The following is an 18,886-nucleotide window of genomic DNA, read 5'->3' on the forward strand; positions in this document are numbered from 1 at the left end:
GTTTTGAACCAGCTTTTTCACGCTCCTCTTTCTTGATGAGTTTACTCCAGAATGAATTGATTATCTAGCAGGTTGTCTTTGTCCCTTCTACTGACTCTCAAACCTTGTGAAGTTTGACGGTAATTTATACATCTTGTCTGTTAGAGAAGCAAATAATTTCTGTCTGATAGAAAAGATACTCCCAAAGGTTATGGCTTCTTATTGCCTTGCAGAACATTGACCAGTTTTAAACCTAACCTACCAATCTATTCTAATATTCCTTTTAAAATACTTACAAGTGATCCAGTGCTTCCCAGCGTTCTCTGAGTGGACTTTATCATTTTACAGATTCCCTCATAAATGAATACATAAATCTTTGACATGTGTTGATTCTGTACATTATAAAAGTCATACTCTAAACATTTTGAAACTTCTGCTTTGACAAATGAATTCAAATAAATTATTCAGTTCAAATAAGTTGTGGGACTTCCAAGGTAGTACAGTGATTAAGACTCCTGGGGCACAGGTTCAATTCCTGGCTGGGGAACTAAGATCCCTCATGCCATGTGGTAGCAGCAACTACAAAAACAGCAACAACAAAAAAGCTCAACAAAAAAATTGTGATGAGCTGTGCAAATGTAGGCTGATATTCTTGGCTTTTTTGCCTCTTGAGGCTCTGATTCTGCCTTGCCAAGCTATACAACACACATCTGGTCCATTCACAACAAGAGTCTTTTTCAACTAGTAGAGGACATCTGGTCACCTACGGTCCCTCCCATCAGATTTGTCTTAATCACACAACTATCAGCCCTGTATCCTGTGTCCCGTCCGGCCGCCCCGACACCAGAACCACTCTCATTTGCTCCTCACCAGTGCATTTAAGCATCCATATCTGATAGTGAAGGGGAAGAATACCCCCAGGTAGAATAAATAATATTTTACACTTATCTACTGATAAGCAACGTGATTCTGCTGAAGAATCACAAATAGACGTCATCTCTCAGGACCATTCTAACCAACTGCTAGCATCTATCTACAGGGCAGGCTGAGGTTGAACCCAGGCTCACCCCCACGTGCTGTGATCAGTCGGCAGTGGCTTCCAGGGACGCAGGATTAGTGTGCCTGGTATGAACCACATCCTTCCTGACCCAGTTCCAAGAGGTGACAGTTCAAGACGTGAGATAAACCACAAAGACTTTGTCTGATAACTAGAGCAGGCGTGGCACTCTGCTGCCTTACCTGCAGAAATTTGTAGTATGTCCTGAAGCACAAACATTAGGACCTTGCCTCAGTAAATGGAGACCTGTGACCTCACCCAGCAGCCTTATGACTCACCTTTGAGATGATGGAGGAGGACACCAGCTGCCTCCATCTGGAGACGGCAGAAATGCTAACACTCTGGGAATGGGTTGCCTGTGGCCTCGGACTTGCTTAGAACACCCTCTTTTGGAAACCTTTGAATGGGATGGCTCCAGGCTACGCAGTCAGTTCAAAAGCCAGTTCTACCGTTTAGCCAGCTCCAACCATGGAAAAACCACTCCCTGTCTCTCTTTTCTCCTAATTTGAATGGGCCTGATGATTCCAAGGGTTAAAAGACATGAGTTTTGGTCCCCACTCTGCCATGTACTAACTTCAAGACTGTCTTCATGGACTGATAGAGTCACAGAGAGGCGGGGCTCAGAAAGACCGCACTTAGAGTTGAATGCTCTGCAGTCGCTGTCTGGAAACTTTTAAAAACTTTACCTTTGCTTTTGTGTTTCTACAAGAGAAGCCGGATGGGACATTGGAAGGGGCGCCAGGGCTTTGAAGCCTTGTCTCACATATGGTCCCCCATCCACTGCTTCTCCACCTCCCTGTGGCAGGGTCTTGCCTGTGAGGACCCTTCCTCCCTCTGCCCCCCAGCAGGAGGGTCTGATGAAGTCAGGCACCCCTTCCCTGTGTACCAAGTTGTGGGGAGCAGTCCAGCACCTGTGAGGGTCTGCACTCTCCCTGCCAGTAACCCCCATGCTCAAGGGGACCCTGCAACCAGGAAAGGTTAATTTTGAATTTCTGGTGGATCTGTTTCTGTGACTGGAACCCTCATCTTGCCCCTTTTGTTATTATCTGCATACATGACGGCCTGCCTCAGGGAGATGAGCTGAGCCGCCCACCTGTGAAGGTCTACAAGGAAGTGAAACTTTCTCAGGCAGCACATCCCCCTGCCTGAGACTTGCCATTGTGGGGGATGTTTGCAAGGACTGAATAGTCTTTTTACTTAGTTTCCTCACCTCCCCACATCTCTGATCCATTAAAGAACCTGGCATCCAGGCCCCACAATATGGTTCTTTTGAGGTGCTAGCTTGTCATCTTCTTGGTAGGCTGCCTCCCAAATAAAGCCCTTTCCTGATCGCAGTGCCTTGTCTCGGACTCATCGCGGTGAGCTTGGACTCGGTGACTACCCGACCTCAAACAGCAAGTATCCCTGGTGGTCCAGCGGTTAGGAATCCACCTGCCAATGCAGAAGAAATGAGTTCCATCCTTAGTCTGGGAAGATCCCACATGCTGGGCAGCAACTAAACCCGTTTTCCACAACTCCTGAGCCAGCACTCTGCAGCCCGTGGTCCCCGACAGGAGAAGCCACCGCAACGAGAAGTCCTGGCACCACAACTAGAGAGGAGCCTCCTCTGGCCACAACTAGAGAAAGCCCATGTGTAGCAACCAAGACCCAGCGCAGCCAAAAAAAATCACACAAAATAATAGTGATAAACCACCACGTCTGATTCTGTGTGACCCCATGGACCACAGCCTGCAAAGCTCCTCTGTCCCTGGGATTCTCCAGGCAAGAATACCGGAGGGGGTTGCCATTTCCTTCTCCAAAGAAATCACTTAATCATTTATAATAACTGTCTTGGGTCCATCCATACAATGTATGTCCTAAGACTTCCCCGACAGGATGCTGATAATGTTGAAAAAGAGCCATTGAGATAAAGCTTCTAGTGTATTGTAGACAACCCACACACATTGATTCCCAACTTTTATCCCCTCAAAATTTCTAAACAGACTTTTGGCAGCTGTTTTCCAAGGGTTCTTCCCTCCAAAGAGGAAAAGAGGAAGCAGAGAGGCCGTGAGTGCTCACTGTGATACTGAATAAAGGTTTTCTTTATTCATGGCCACTGTCTTCAGTTATTAATAACGATACCAGGGAGGGAGCTTGGGCTGCAGGCAGCTGCAAACAGCACCAACCTTTCTAAGAAAAACATCAGAAGCAAAGCTCTAGGCCAAAGAGCCTGGAAGTGGCCTCTCCCCTCCTCTCTCTCCTATGTTTCTGTTCTCTCTCACTCAGCCGTCTAATGGCGCCCAGGGCATCCAATTAACCCTCCTTCTAGAAGATTCTACCCACTTCCCACCTACCTTTTCCCAGATATCCTGGGAGCACCCCAAGCCCCACAGGCCCCACACTCAGCTTGTTTGCATACGTACTCCACTCCACCCTTCCTTCCACAGACAGCTCAGCTCCAGTGCCCGACTTCCCTCCTCGTAACCATAGCAGCAGCTCCGATCCTTGTTTCACTTTCCACATTCAGTCAGGCTCACCTGAGACTCTCTGGCCACTGGCCCCTGCCTCAGAAGCCCAGAGCAAAAGGTAGGCTTGAGGGAAACCTGATAAACGCAGGGAGCGCACGGGTGAACCCGAGGCCCTGTGGTGAGCTGATGACATTCAGGGTCTGACTGGGAAGACAGACGCTGAGCAGGTGGCCGTTCCGTCACCGCAAAGGGAAACCACACTGCCCTTCCGTCCCATGCAAGGACGGTCACCCTCTCACAGTCTCGTGTGCTAAGAAAGTCCAGGTTGTACACAGGCCAACATGACCCTCTAACCAGAGGGACCCTCCCGAGGGCCCACGGCCATCAAAGAGTTTTGGTCCATGGATTGGCCAGTCTGCCCCAAGCAGCAGCATCTTATCTATCTCCCAGGCTTTGTTCAACAGGGTTACTACACACCCTTGGGAACAGCCTTTTGTGGAAAGCCTACCGTTAAAGGAAGACTTCCTGCATGATCTCTTTCATCAAGTCCTTCCCAATTCAGCCTCTCCAGGTGGGTGATGCGGACTCCTGAGTCTCCACGGTGCTGCTCTGACCCTTGGTTCACGGCAATTCATGTATCAGTATTTCCTCGTTTACTAGGTGCCGGAGTACATCGCACATGGCCCTGGGGAGCCCAGGGAAGGGCTAATAGCAGGGAAGCAGCCCCTCCCTGCTCAGGCCCTTCTCGTCTGGGTACAGTCCTCTCAGCTGCTGTGCATCGCACTGTCCTGCGTTATTGTTCTCAGGCCTGTCCTGCTAAACCTGCCTTGCAGGACCTGGAGAGCAGGACCCATGTTTTCTTCCTCCCTGAATCCTCCATGTCTCACCCCAGCTCCACACACACGAAAGCCCTAAGAGTTCGCATGAATCTTCTACTGGGTTCATTGTTTTACTCATACATTTTACGGGAAGTGAAAGTTAAGGAAATGCTAAAGTCATTAAAATGGGAGGCATGGGGAAGTAAAAATGAAGACTTGGCCCTGAGAAATCTTACTGGAAATTTTGAAAAGGAAAGAGAAGCAAAAACAAATGGTGAACTAGAGATAAGGGCATCAGAAAAGATAGTGGATGTGGTCACAGAAGGGATCATTAGCAGTTGGGAAAAGATCAAAGAAGAATCTTCTCTGATTAAGTCTCTCACTGTTTATGTATCAACAAGCATAGTGTGGACTACAGTCCACAGGGTCACAAAAAGTTGAACATGACTGAGCATGAGCAAGCAAATAAGGTCTCCAGCCAGGACCCTAGCTTGTCTTGGGACAGGGACAAAAAAGTCATTTATTATGATTTTGTTCATCTCTATTCTTTGTAATATACTGGCTTGTATACTGTTATTATTTAGTTGCTAAGTTGTGTCTGACTCTTTTGAAACCCCATGCACTGTAGCCCGCCAGGGTCCTCTGTCTATGGGATTTCTCAGGCAAGAATACTGGAGAGGGTTGCTATATTTCTTCTCCAGCTGAATCTTCCCGGAGACCAGGATCCAACCCACGTCTTCTGCATTGCCGGCGGATTCTTCACCACCTGAGTAGCCCTGCTAGCTTGTACACCACTCATTTAATCCAGCTAAATATTTTTGCTTATTATATTCCAGGCACTCTTTTAGATCCTCAAGATCTATCCCTCAACAGAATGTCTCTAGACTAAATGAGCTTATATTTCACGAGGCATCTGCTAGAGTTTTAACATTTTTGAATCTAGTTTTTTAAAAAAGCAATAAAGTAGAAAGAGATGTAACAGAAGAACAAAAAAGATGATAAGGAAATGAACATTTAAAAGCTAACCTAAAGATACACAAGGGTGAAGCGGTCCACAGTGCCTCTGCCACTCTTCGCGTGGAGTGGGCGGTGTTGTTTCTCTGCCTCCCGAATCTGGGTTGAAGGGGTGCCTGTTTTAACCACTGTGGAAGTGATGCCGTGCTGGTTACAGGTCTAAAGCTTTAAGAAAAGACCTCTACTTCTGAAAGTTTGGGAACTCGGAAGAAATCCAGCCGCACCACAAAGAGATCGTATGGTGACACCACGAGGAGAAGAAGGGCCCTGAAAAGAATACAGAGAGAAAGCGAGTCCACCATGCCAGCTGAGCCCACTGGGGTGCCTTGGCGCCATCTTGTAAATGCCATGTTTTGGATGTTCCAGCCAAGTCAGTCCCTCAGATGACTACAGCCCTAGCTGGCACCATGTGAAGCAGGCCATCCAGCTGATCCCAGACAAGCCACTCAATCGGGAAAGATAACAAATGGCTGCAGCTTTAAGCCTTTAAATGTTAGGGTAGTTTATGATGCGGCAAAGATAACCAAAACAGAAAGTGTACCTGGAAGTGAGGCATGGCCTAACGAAAACCTAAAACACATGTTCAGTTCGGTCACTTCAGTCGCTCAGTCATGTCTGACTCTTTGCGACCCCATGGACTGCAGCACACCAGGCCTCCCTGTCCATCACCAACTCCCAAAGCTTACTCAAACTCATGTCCATTGAGTCGGTGATGCCATCCAACCATCTCATCCTCTGCCATCCCCTTCTCCTCCTGCCTTCAATCTTTCCCAGCATCAGGGTCTTTTCCAAAGAGTCAGCTCTTCACATCAGGTGGCCAAAGTATTGGAGTTTCAGCTTCAACATCAGTCCTTCCAAAGAACATTCAGGACTGATTTCCTTTAGGATGGGCTGGTTGGACCTCCTTGTAGTCCAACATGTGTACAATGGTTCATTTTCTGTGTCAGCTTGGCTAGCCCATGGTACCCAGAGATTTAGTCAGATGCATCTGGATGTATGTTGCATTTAAATGGATGCACTTTGAGTAAAGCAGGTGACCATCCCTGGTCTGGGTGGGCCTCATTCAGTCAGCTGAAAGCCTTAAGAAAAAGACTGACTTCCCCCAGGGAGAAGGGAATTCTGCCAGCAGAGGCCTTCAGATTGGAGCTGCAGCATCAATTCTTCCCTGGATCTCTAGCCTGTCTGCCCACCCTGAAGATTTTGCCTTGTCAGACTCAGTAATCACGTGAGCCAATTCCTTAAACATTATTGGCTGGAGGATTTTTGCAGAAACTGATGCCTATGGCCAGCGATTTGTTATGTAAGTGAATATTGACTCATGAAGGGTTTTATTCTTTCTGTTGGACTAATATTCACATGCTCTGAATCAGAAGTATATTCTGAAGAACTATCATCTTCTGAGATCCTAGTATTTATGTTGCTTGGACAATCAGAGAAAGTATCTGCATAAAATTCACTGAAAAATGCCTCTTCACTCACAATTTCATGATGTGCCACTTTTTAAAAATTTTATGGTAATAAACTTGCTTATGATATACATAAGGTTGGAACAAAAACCTAATGGAACAAAATGTGAATGATAACAATCACAAGTTGTGTGATGAACCCTTGATCAATTTTTAGCTCTAACAACTTTGCGTGGTGATGTTAATTGTATCACTCTTAAAAATACATTGCCACGTCTCCGGTCAATAATACTTTAAATGAATACTTTCTCTCTCTTTCTCTCCCTCTGTCTCTATGTCTCTGTCTCAGTCTCTCTCTCTTCCTGATTACAATGTGGCTTTAGCATTTAGGTCTGGGTGACAAGCTACAGTTATTAATAGAAAGGCCTCAAGAAGACTATTTGTGAAAGCTGAACAGACAGGACAGAAATTGTCATTGGAGGCTGGGGAAACAAAACCTGTGCTGTGAAGACCCGTCACCTGCCATAATGGAGCTAATAGAAACAGGCTTAGTGAACTTAGGGTTTTGGCTAAGGAGATTTCCAGGCAGAATGCTGGAAGTGCCAATTCATTTCTTTTAGCTTTCTGTGAGAAAGATCCAGGGAGAAAGAGAGAAATAAACCAAAAGAGAACTGTTCATTTCTAAACAGATTCAAGAGCAAGCATTTCCAAGTCAAGATTTGTTAGGTTTGAAATAAAACTGCTTTTCATTCCCAGTCTTTCCTAGTAAAAGAATTTCAAAGCAAGAAATGGCCTCAAGGCAATGATCACATCCAGGGTGCTGCCAATAAAACACATTCACAGGGTCAAGACTTCAGAGGTGTGACTGGAAGGCTCTGAGGCATCATGGAGAAGGAGAGACTCAGCATTTCCAGCATCCCAGGTGACACCAGCCCTTCAGCTGACCCCGCCACCACGCCACTCGTGGAAGTGATGTCTGAGCTGTTTGGGATGCTCCAGATTAGTTAAGTGACTTCACCCCCAGTGACTTCAGCCCCAGCCAACATCACAAGGAACAGAAGAACCATCTAGCTAAACCCCATCAATCCTCAGAGTCATGCAAAATAGTAAAATGGCTTGTTTTAAGACACTAAGTTTGGGGGTGGTTTGTTACATGGTAATAGATAAGCAAAATACCAGTTATAGATCATTTGAAACTGAAGAGTAATAAGGGAAGAGACTTACCATAACCCTACTGATGGCAGTGGAGTAATAATTATCAGTGGCTAACAAGTCCTTTTATCTAGCACTGCCACATTCTGTCTTTCTTCCTTGACACTCAATTTTATATAGCTGCAATTATTATACTCACAATTTTTATGATGGTCTTGTTTTGCATGATATTACTTATCACATTTTTATATATTATACACAGTTTGAATAAAGTACCGCAGAGGTAAGAAGAGCTAGATCAGAGTAGAAATACCAAGTTGAACAGTTGGCATAAATTGCTGCTTTAGCCCACTATAAATGACCAAGGCAGGTGAGGGTAGTTTGGCAAGAGATGGATGCAAAGGAGAATCACAGAAATGGTCTCAGCTTTCATCAGGGAAAAGAGGGTATGACTACAAGGGAAATAGCATGCTAGACTTTCAACAACATAGAAGGAGGAAGTTATTAATCAAAGAGCCATGACCTTGAAGTTAAAGTCTCTAGGGGAACAGAAATTAGAAGGGCTATAAGGACAACAGGCAGAGAGAAAGAAAACACCACATATATAATCAATAATATATGAAGAATTCTCACAGAAAGAAATAAACAAGCAACTCATTAGAAATTAACAAGGATCTGAATAGGAAACTCACAGGAAAAAAATATAAACAACCAATAACCGTACACAATATGCTAAGAACCGCCAATAATCAGGGAACAATTGGTTGCTATTTTTCTCACAACTCGTAAGAGTTTGTTCTAGTCAGCATTGAAGAGATTGTGGGAAAGTATGACCTCTGATCGATGGTAATGGGAGTATAAAATGATACAGTTACTTTGGAGAGAATTCAGAAATATTTATCAAATTTTAAAATATGCATAATACTCCCTCTGGCCCAGTAGAAATTTATCCTATAGAAACACTCCCATACATACACAAATATACATATATGTTGTTGTTTCGTCTCTAAGTCGTGTCCGACTCTTTATAACCCTATGGACTGTAGCTCCCCAGGCTCCTCTGTCCACGGGTAGCTATATATATATAAACAAATATATATATAACATAATATATATAGTGAAAATTATATATATAACAAAAATATTCATTGCAGCATGTTTCTCCCCAACCAGCATGATAGCTTCATGAGAGCGGGCACTTTGTCCTTCCATCCTGTATTGTCAGAACTAGATCACTTTCTGAAACATACAAGATGCTCAACAAATATTTATTGAATGAATGAATGGGACTGAACATTGGAAACTAATTTTCTATCAGTAGGAAATATTTACATCCACCCTACAGAATGGTGGCTTCCCCTGTGGCTCAGAGAGTAAAGAATCTCCCTGAAACGCAAGAGGCCGGGGTTCGATTCCTTGGTTGGGAACATCTCCTGGAGAAGGAAATGGCACCCCACTCCAGTATTCTTGCCTGGAAAATCCCATGGACAGAGGAGCCTGGCGGGCTACAGTCCATGGGGTCACAAAGAGTCAGACACAACTGAGCGGCTAACATGCACACACACACAGGAAATATTTACATCCACCCTACAGAATACTATTAGCTGTTAGGTGGTGCTAGTGGTAAAGAACCCGGCTTCCAGTTCAGGAGACATAAGAGATAGGGGTTTGATCCCTGGGTCCTTAAGATCCCCTGGAGGAGGGCATGGCAATCCGCTCCAGTATTCTTGCCTGAAGAATCCTGTGGACCAAGGAGCCTGGCAGACTACAGTCCACGGGGTCACGAAAGAAGTTGGACATGACTGAAGTGACTTAATCTACACATACAACCTATGTGTAGTGACACTGAAAGGTCTCCAGGACCAAGTGTAAATTAAAATATAATAATAACGATAATTATAGGAGAAAAACTTTTTCATCATTGGATGATTGATCCATTGTGATGTAAATAAATCTGTTATTAGGCACCTACTTCTTTTGTTTTTTGTTTTTCCTTTTATTTGGATTTGTGTGTGTGTGTGTGTGTGTGTGTTGCTGCTGCTAAGTCGCTTCAGTCGTGTCCGACTCTGTGCGACCCCATAGACGGCAGCCCACCAGGCTCCCCCGTCCCTGGGATTCTCCAGGCAAGAACACTGGAGTGGGTTGCCATTTCCTTCTCCAATGCATGAAAGGGAAAAGTGAAAGTGAAGTCGCTCAGTCATGTCCGACTCTTTGCGACCCCATGGACCGCAGCCTACCAGGCTCCTCTGTCCATGGGATTTTCCAGGCAAGAGTACTGGAGTGGGCTGCCATTGCCTTCTCCGGTGTGTGTGTGTGTGTGCGGCATTTATCCCCAGGCTATAGGTTTTTGTTTCTTCAGTTTCTTCTGGGATATCTTTTTATTTTGTGCAACCTCCTCTTCTGATTTAGGGATAATCTGTTCTTTCTCAGTGTGGCCGGGAAAACTCATGTATGGGTTGATCCGACCATGAGCTCTGTAAGTCCTGCACCAGCAGCAAACGGTTTTTAGAAATCACCTTTAGGCTGATTACAGCAAAGGAACATCTATTTCGATGTAGGCCTTAGTCCATGTTTATTATCGTTGAAAGATGTCTGTGATATTGCACTTCCCTCAAAAATAGCATGTTGAACGTTTAGAATATATCAGGATTTTTCCTCTTAATTCTCATCATTCTCCCCCTGTGGTAGGTACTGCCGTTCCATTTCACAGCTAAGAACACTGAAGCTCAAAGAAAGTAAGTAATTTGCCCAGAATTACGCTGTGACAGAGCCAGGATTTGAACCCAGTGTGACTCCAAAGTTCCTGTTCTTAAACTACCCAAGGATAAAGTGACCGTATATTCTGTTTAAGCCCAGCATAATTATGAATAGTGTCCCCTTTCTTTCCAAAAAGTTCCAGACACAGTCAATGCATTATGGTCTCTCTACCTACAGAACCTACATAGGCAGCAGAGTGTTAAGAGTTCAGTTTCTGGAGCCAAATTTGGGGCAGTTTGCTCAAACTCTCCAATTCAGTTTGCTTATATGTAACATGGAGATAGCACTAATAACGCCTCAGATTGTTGTGAAAGGGCTAAATGGTTTGACATTTTTTAAGTACCTGGCACACAGGAAGTACCATATTAATTATTAACCTGCTTATATAAAATGTGTGTGTATGTGTATTGTGAGATCTGGAAAGATGTTCAAAAAATAATAACAGAAGATATTCCCATTAATATTTTAAATATATATATATATATACATATATATATATATATATGTATATATATATATATAGGAGAAGGCAGTGGCACCCCACTCCAGTACTCTTGCCTGGAAAATCCCATGGACGGAGGAGCCGGTAGGCTGCAGTCCATGGGGTCGCTAAGAGTCGGACACGACTGAGCAACTTCACTTTCACTTTTCCCTTTCATGCACTGGAGAAGGAAATGGCAACCCACTCCCGTGTTCTTGCCTGGAGAATCCCAGGGACGGGGGAGCCTGGTGGGCTGCCATCTATGGGGCCGCACAGAGTCGGACACGACTGAAGCGACTTAGCAGCATATATGTATATGTATTCACCAAAGGATGTGTCTTTTTGACATTGTGTGTTTCGAATACTGAGCATGTATTTAACACTGAGTAGGCGTCTTGACATGCACTAAAAAGCCACCTGGTCTCTATGGTGTCTGGCTTGCTATATGGATGTGAACGCCCCAAAGATGCTCAAACAACAGCAGTTTAAAGACTATCAAATTAAGTGAAAATAAAAATGATCGCTTTTATCATTACCATTTCGGATTGCTAATCACTTGATTTGGGCTTCCAGGGTAGCTCAGCTGGTAAAGAATCAGCCTGCAATGCAGGAGACCCCGGGTTGATTCTTGGGTGGGGAAGATCCCCTGGAGAAGGGATAGGCTACCCACTCCTGTATTCGTGGACATCCCTGGTGGCTCAGACAGTAAAGAATCCGCCTGCAACGTGGGAGACCAGGGTTTGACCTCTGGGTTGGGAAGATCCTCTGGAGGAGGGCATGGCAACCCACTCCAGTATTCTTACTTGGAGAATCCCTATGGACAAGGGAGCCTGGCCGGCTACAGCTCATTGGGGTCGCTAAAGGTCGGACAGGAATGAGCGACTAAACACAGCACAGCACATCACTTGATTTAATTGATACGTTAAATGAAATCTAAAGGAATGGCTCAACCTCTACATTTTCTCTCAACTAACTAATTGTAAGCAAAACACTTGAGACCATGGCAATCTTTGGACTAGAACAATTTGCAAGTAAGAAACTTCTGTCCCTGCGCTAGAACCTGAACTCATGGGCACCCACAGGGAGGCTGGGGGGAGGGGAAGGGAGGTCTCTCTGCCCATTTCCTCTCTTCCCCGCCCGGGGTCAAACGTGTTTGGAGGCAGAACTGATTTGAATCACACAGGTGGATTTCCCGGCTAGCCTGCCTGCCTTTGGCAGCCTAGAAAAGGCAGCCAGCACCTTTTTACTTCCCAGCTTATTCTACTTCATGTACAATTTCAAAACTGAGTTTTCCGGGTGAAACTAAATCCTGGTAATAGAAGTCAGGAAATCGGTTCACTTTGGGGAGAGATTAGTGGCTAGCTGGCATAGGGTCCGAGAAATCTTCACGAAAGTTTCCATAGACTGGGTGTTTCCAGGGTCCCTACAGATTCATAAAGCAGATGCACTTCTGCTGCTGTTAGAATCTTAATTTTTAACCTTGCTGTTACTTTGTTTTCTGTCGTTACTGGGAGCTCTGGTCACATTCATTTCAGGGCACACAAGGAGAATCTAGGGGCTGGTATATTAATGAATGAAATGAATGTCGGTAATTTCAGACACTGTCGTCCCCCGTCCCCAGGCTCCGCAAACCACTTAATCCAATGTCATCTGCAGCACTCCGGGACTTGGGAGGCAAGAGATGGCGAACAGAAACCCCGCGCAAAGTAGATAATGCCAGCAACTCACCGGCCTCCCGTTGATTTTCCGAACCAGTCGCCGGGCGGTGGGCGCCCAGGGGGGCTGTGGCCCCAAATGGATGGCCAGGCTCAGGGCGTCTCGGACAAGTCCCACCCGCCGAGTGGACCCGCCAGGAGCTGCGCGCTCTCGGCGGGCTCCTTGGGACCACCGGCAGCCCGCACCTCTAGCGAGGGGCGCGCGCAAACGCGAGCCCGGACTGCCTACTCAGCACCGCCCGGCGGGCTCTCAGCTGACTTGGGACAGTAGATGCCTTGTTGCCAGCAAATCCAGACGGCTGCTGCTAGGCGCGCGGCGTCCAGCTGTACCCAGCTGTGCCCCGCGCGCCCAGCCGAGCGCCGTCCCCACGGCGTGTGGGGCCCCGCGGGGCGCCTAAGACGCCCACTCACCTGGAATCCGGCCAGATCGGCTTGTTGTAGGTGTCGCATCGCTCCTGGATGATTTTCTGAAAATCGGCGGTGCTGCCGTCCTGGTGCCACCTGTTGAGCCCGGAGTGGCGCCACTTGTAGATTCCGATCGCCCCCCCGGTGATGCCCGCCACCAGGAGGCACAGAAGAAGGCAGTAGCAGAGCTTCCTTCTCTGCGTGCAGCAGTCAGCCATGGGGTCCGATGCGGTCGCCCGGACCAGCTTGGAGAACAGGCTGCTGGAGTCCGGGCGGCCGGGGAGGAGAGCGCTAGCCCGGTTCTCAAACTGCACTTCCCCTTAAGCTCGCTCGCCTTTTCTCTCGCTTCCTTTCCCACTCCTCCCCCCTCCCTCGAAGTCCCTCCGTGGCGATCTCTCGACCAATAAGGATCTCAAGGTCTTAAAAAGCCTACAGCTTTCAATTCCTAGATGGCAAGGACATTTTAGGAAGGACTGTATCAGATAGATTATATTCTTTGCAGCCAAAGATGGAGAAGCTCTATACAGTCAGCAAAAACAAGAACGGGAGCAGACTGTGGCTCAGATCATGAACTCCTTATTGCCAAATTCAGACTTAAATTGAAGAAAGTGGGGAAAACCATTAGGCCATTCAGGTATGACCTAAATCAAGACCCCTACCATTATACAGTGAAAGTGACAAATAGATTCAAGGGATGAGATCTGATAGGCAGAGTGCCTGAAGAACTATGAACGGAGATTCATGACATTGTACAGGAGGCAGTGATCAAGACCATCTCCAAGAAAAAGAAAGGTAAAATGGTTACCTGAAGAGGCCTTACAAATAACTGTGAAAAGAAGAGAAGCAAAAGGCAAAGGAGAAAAGGAAAGATATACCCATCTGAATGCAGAGTTCCAAACAATAGTAAGGAGAGATAAGAAAGCCTTCCTCAGTGATCAATGCAAAGAAATAGAGGAAACAATAGAATGGGAAAGACTAGAGATCTCTTCAAGAAAATTAGAGATACCAAAGGAACATTTCATGCAAAGATGGGCACAATAAAGGACAGAAATGGTATGGGCCTAACAGAAGCAGAAGATATTAAGAAGAGGTGGCAACAATAAACAGAAGAACTGTACAAAAAAGATTTTCATGACCCAGATAATCACGATGGTGTGATCACTCACCTAGAGCCAGACATCCTGGAATGTGAAGTCAAGTGGGCCTTAGGAAGCATCACTATGAACAAAGCTAGTGGAGGTGATGGAATTCCAGTTGAGCTATTTCAAATCCGAAAAGGTGATGCTGTGAAAGTGCTGCACTCTATATGCCAGCAAATTTGGAAAACTCAGCAGTGGCCACAGGACTGGAAAAGGTCAGTTTTCATTCCAATCCCAAAGAAAGGCAATGCCAAAGAATGTTCAAACTACTGCACAATTGCACTCATCTCACACACTAGCAAAGTAATACTCAAAATTCTCCAAGCCAGGCTTCAAAAGTACCTGAACTGTGAGCTTTCAGATGTTCAAGCTGGTTTTAGAAAAAGCAGAGGAACCAAAGATCAAACTGCCAACATGTGTTGGATCATCGAAAAAGCAAGAGAGTTCCAGAAAAACATCGATTTCTGCTTTACTGACTATGACAAAGCCTTTGACTGGGTGGATCACCCACAAACTGTGGAAAATTCTTCAAGACATGGGAACACCAGACCACCTGACCTGCCTCCTGAGAAATCTGTATGCAAGTCAAGAAGCAACAGTTAGAACTGGATGTGGTACAACAGACAGGTTTCAAATCGGAAAAGGAGTGCGTCAAGGCTGTATATTGTCACCCTGCTTATTTAACTTATATGCAGAGTACATCATGAGAAATGCCAGACTGTATGGAGCACAAGTTGGAATCAAGTTTGCCAGGAGAAATATCAATAACCTCAGATGTGCAGATGACACCACCCTATGCCAGAAAGTGAAGAATTAAAGAGCCTGTTGATGAAAGTGAAAGAGGGGAGTGAAACATTTGACTTAAAACTCAACATTCAGAAAACTAAGATCATGGCATCTGGTACCATCACTTCATGGCAAATAGATGGGGAAACAGTGTCAGACTTTATTTTGGGGGGCTCCAAAATCGCTGCAGATGGTGACTGCAGCCATGAAATTATAAGATGCTTGCTCCTTGGAAGAAAAGTTATGACCAACCTAGGCAGCATATTAAAAAGCAGAGACATTACTTTGCCAACAAAGGTCTGTCTAGTCAAGGCTATGGTTTTTCCAGTAGTCATGTATGGATGTGAGAGTTGGACTGTAAACGAAGCTGAGTGCAGAAGAATTGATGCTTTTGAACTGTGGTGCTGAATATTCATTGGAAGGAAGGAATGGCCAATACTTTGGCCACTTGATGTGAAGAATTGACTCATTTGAAAAGACCCTGATGCTGGGGAAGATTGAAGGTAGGAGAAGAAGGGGACGACAGAGGATGAGATGGTTGGATGCCATCACTGTCTCAGTGGACATGAGTTTGAGTAAGCTCTGGGAGCTGGTGATGGACAGGGAGGCCTGGCTGCTGCAGTCCATGGGGTCGCAAAGAGTCAGACACAACTGAGCGACTGAATTGAACTGAACTGAAGTGTTCACTTCCTGAGCAGAGGGAGCCAGACTCCTCATCTCTAGGGAGAAGCCACCACTTTGTCTTTACTTGTTTTTCAGTCATTCAGTCATGACTCTTTGCGATCCCATGGACTGCAGCCCACCAGGCTCTGCTGTCCATGGATTTTTCTAGGCAAGAATACTGAAGTGGGTTGCCATTTCCTTCTTCTGGGGAATCTTCTCCACCCAGGGATCAAACTGGCATCTTCTGCATTGGCAGGCTGATTGTTTACCACTGAGCCACCTGGGAAGCCCTTGACCTTACTTGGCAAACACTCAAAGAACAGACAGTATAACTTTATAGTCCTTGGTCGGCTCCCTTTCCCAAGCTGCACTTTACACTTAACCCACATCTGCTTCCTGGAGATTATCAAAGCGACTGTCTGCCTCCCTACCTGTGTACGTGCAATGCCTACCTCTGCTTATCACTTTGAGAAACACCTGCTCAGCCTCCTGTAAAGGTTCTGCTTAAGCCTTCTCTCCAGCGGCATCAGTGTAAGTTCTGGCTGGGTGATGTGGGGTAAGTTACTTGACCTCTCTGTGCTTTAGACGCAAAGTCAGCACCGTAGTCATACTTACTTTACGAGGTTGTTATGAGGATTGAGTGAGCTCATAATTACCAAGGGCTTCCCTGGTGGCTCAGATGGTAAAGAATCTGCCTGCATTGTGGGAGACCTGGGATCGATCCCAGGGTTGGGATCCCCTGGACTAGGGACTAGCTACCTACTCCAATATTCTTGCCTGGAGAATTCCACGGACAGGGGAGCCTGCCACAGAGGAGCCTGGCGGGCTATAGTCCATGGGATGGAAAAAACACGACTAGCGACTTTCACTTCACTTCTTCACTTACCAAGTGTTTAGCTAGGCACATGATAAGCACTCACTAAATATTAGCATTTCCTACCTACTCCCCGAGGCTGTCGTCAGGATGCAATTCTGTAACCCATGAGGTGCTGCTTGCAGCATGCCTGGCATGTGTCTGGCATGTGTCTGGCATGCAGTAAGTACTCAAAGTAGTGATTCAATAAATAATTCAATGGCTTTTCCCAGCACCCACTGCATTGCCTCTCTCAAGGTTCTACACTAGGAGCATCTCTGATATTTCAGCAGAGACCTAAGGAAAGTGACTTCCTGGGGCAAAAAATTTCCATACAGAATGGAGAGCAGGTGTCAATATCCTGAGGCAGAAAAACTCCAGAAGAGAGTGGAGGACAGAGGGGCCTGGTGTGCTGCAGTCCATGGGATTTCAAAGAGTGAGACACGAGTTAGCGACTGAACAACAACAATAAAAGCTCTTGGTCTGTTTTGGGAGCAGCAAGGAGGCCATTGGAACTGGAATGCAGGGCTGAGGGAGGCAGATCAGGAGAGAAGTTCATAGGGTAGGAGGAAGGCAGGTCACCTATGGTGCTGTAGTACAAACGAAGGACTTTGGGGACTGTGGATTTTATTTTTAACCTATTTAAGGCCACTGAGTGACTTGATCAGATATTACACTTTAAAGGCTCCATCTGGCTTCTGTATTGAGAATAAATTGTAGGAAAGTAAAGATAGAAAGATGGAGACCAGTTATGATGACTGTAACCAGGAGAGTAGCAACAGAAGCAGCAAAGAAAAAAGGAAGCTGCATTCCTGATGTAGTTTGAAAGCAGAAGAAAGGGAATTTACTTATGAGTTGGATGTAGGGTTTACCAGAATCAGGGGAGTCTAAGATGACTCCAGGAATTTTGGTCTGAGTAACTGACCAGAGTAAGGACAGAATTGCCATGTACAGCAAAAGGAAAACTGGGGGTGAAATAGGTTTGCTTTTGTGGGGAAAGGCATGAAGCAAGAATTTGGTTTCAGAAGTGTTAAGTTTGAGATGCCTATTAGACTGCAAGAGGAGACACCAAGTAACTGATGGGACATAAACATTTGGCATTCAGGCCAGGAGTCGGTCCTGGAGACATAGGTATGGAAACCTTTCACATATAGTTTTTTTTGTTTTTTTTTTATTCACACCTTAGCCATTTGGAATGCTTTAGAATTTTTATTTATTTATTTATTTTTGACTGTGCTGGGTCTTTGCTGTGCGGGCTTGCAGACAGTGGGGGCTACTCCCTAGCTGCAGGGCACAGGCTTCTCCTTGCTGTGACTTCTCTTGTTGCAAAGCACAGGCTCTAGGTACACGGGCTTCAGTACCCATGTACAGTTGCAGCTCACCAGCTTAGTAGTCGCAGCTTCGAGGCTTAGTTGCCCCGCGGCATGGGGGAGCTTTCCAGATCAGGGATCAAACCCAAGCTCTTCCTTGATACTGGGTCTTCACAGATGCTATCACCTCTTCACCCCCTCCCCACCCCTGCTTCCAGCCCCAGCCAACCCCTCCTGATTTCCTTCAATGTGATTTCCTCTGGAAGCCTTTCCTGACCCCATGGAGCTCCCAAACTGGGTTAGCTCTCCAAGCTGTACACTTTCCTAGCAGAAGAACACAGATGCCAGTGACAATACAGAGCCCAAAATCTCTGGTGTGGACCACCTAGACCAGGAACACGTCCTCTGCTAATTTCTTCAAGATGTCCTGTTCAACTGGACCAGGGTTTGCTTGAGGCCAGGTCTGCAGGAATAGTAGTTTATTCTCTCAGTATCCTGGGACTCAAGCTGACATCCACAACTGCTGGTTGAATGAATAAGTGAAAGAATCACAGACCAGTCCTATTTCTGGCCCCTGCTACCCCATCCTTTCTAAACTAGCTTCAGAGGGTTACTCTCAAAAATCTCAGATCTACATGAAATAGTATGAGTTTGGGGTGAGAAAAGTTGGTTTTGACCGAGGGTTCATTTCCCTGATCTCTGACCTTGGGCCCTGCCTTCCTCCACTCCCTTCTCCTGGGTGTGAACTTTGTTTTATACTGAATATTGAGCAAGATCCAAAATCAGTTACTCCTATTCCTTACTGAACCAAGTCTTCTGTTATTACAGCATCTAAGATCTGCCACACAAACAATCCCTTTTAACAAGGCATTTATTTTTGGAAATGGGGAAGTTATTTCGTATT

At 45.8% G+C, this 18,886-nt stretch overlaps 1 protein-coding gene across 1 annotated transcript in view; it reads right to left on the reverse strand.

Moving 5' to 3' along the window:
• CD38 (CD38 molecule) overlaps positions 1-13,543 on the reverse strand; it is a 56,492-nt gene extending 42,949 nt beyond the window's left edge. Inside the window, exon 1 of the mRNA XM_081591571.1 lies at positions 13,238-13,543. Coding sequence (XP_081447697.1) covers positions 13,238-13,449 — 212 coding nt within the window. The 5' untranslated portion in view covers positions 13,450-13,543. The remainder of the gene's footprint in view (positions 1-13,237) is intronic.
• Between the last annotated feature and the right edge of the window lie 5,343 nt (positions 13,544-18,886).

This window comes from Giraffa tippelskirchi, chromosome 1 (assembly GCF_054371585.1).
Source record: "Giraffa tippelskirchi isolate mGirTip1 chromosome 1, T2T-mGirTip1v1.2.pri, whole genome shotgun sequence".
Classification (NCBI taxonomy): Eukaryota; Metazoa; Chordata; class Mammalia; order Artiodactyla; family Giraffidae; genus Giraffa; species Giraffa tippelskirchi.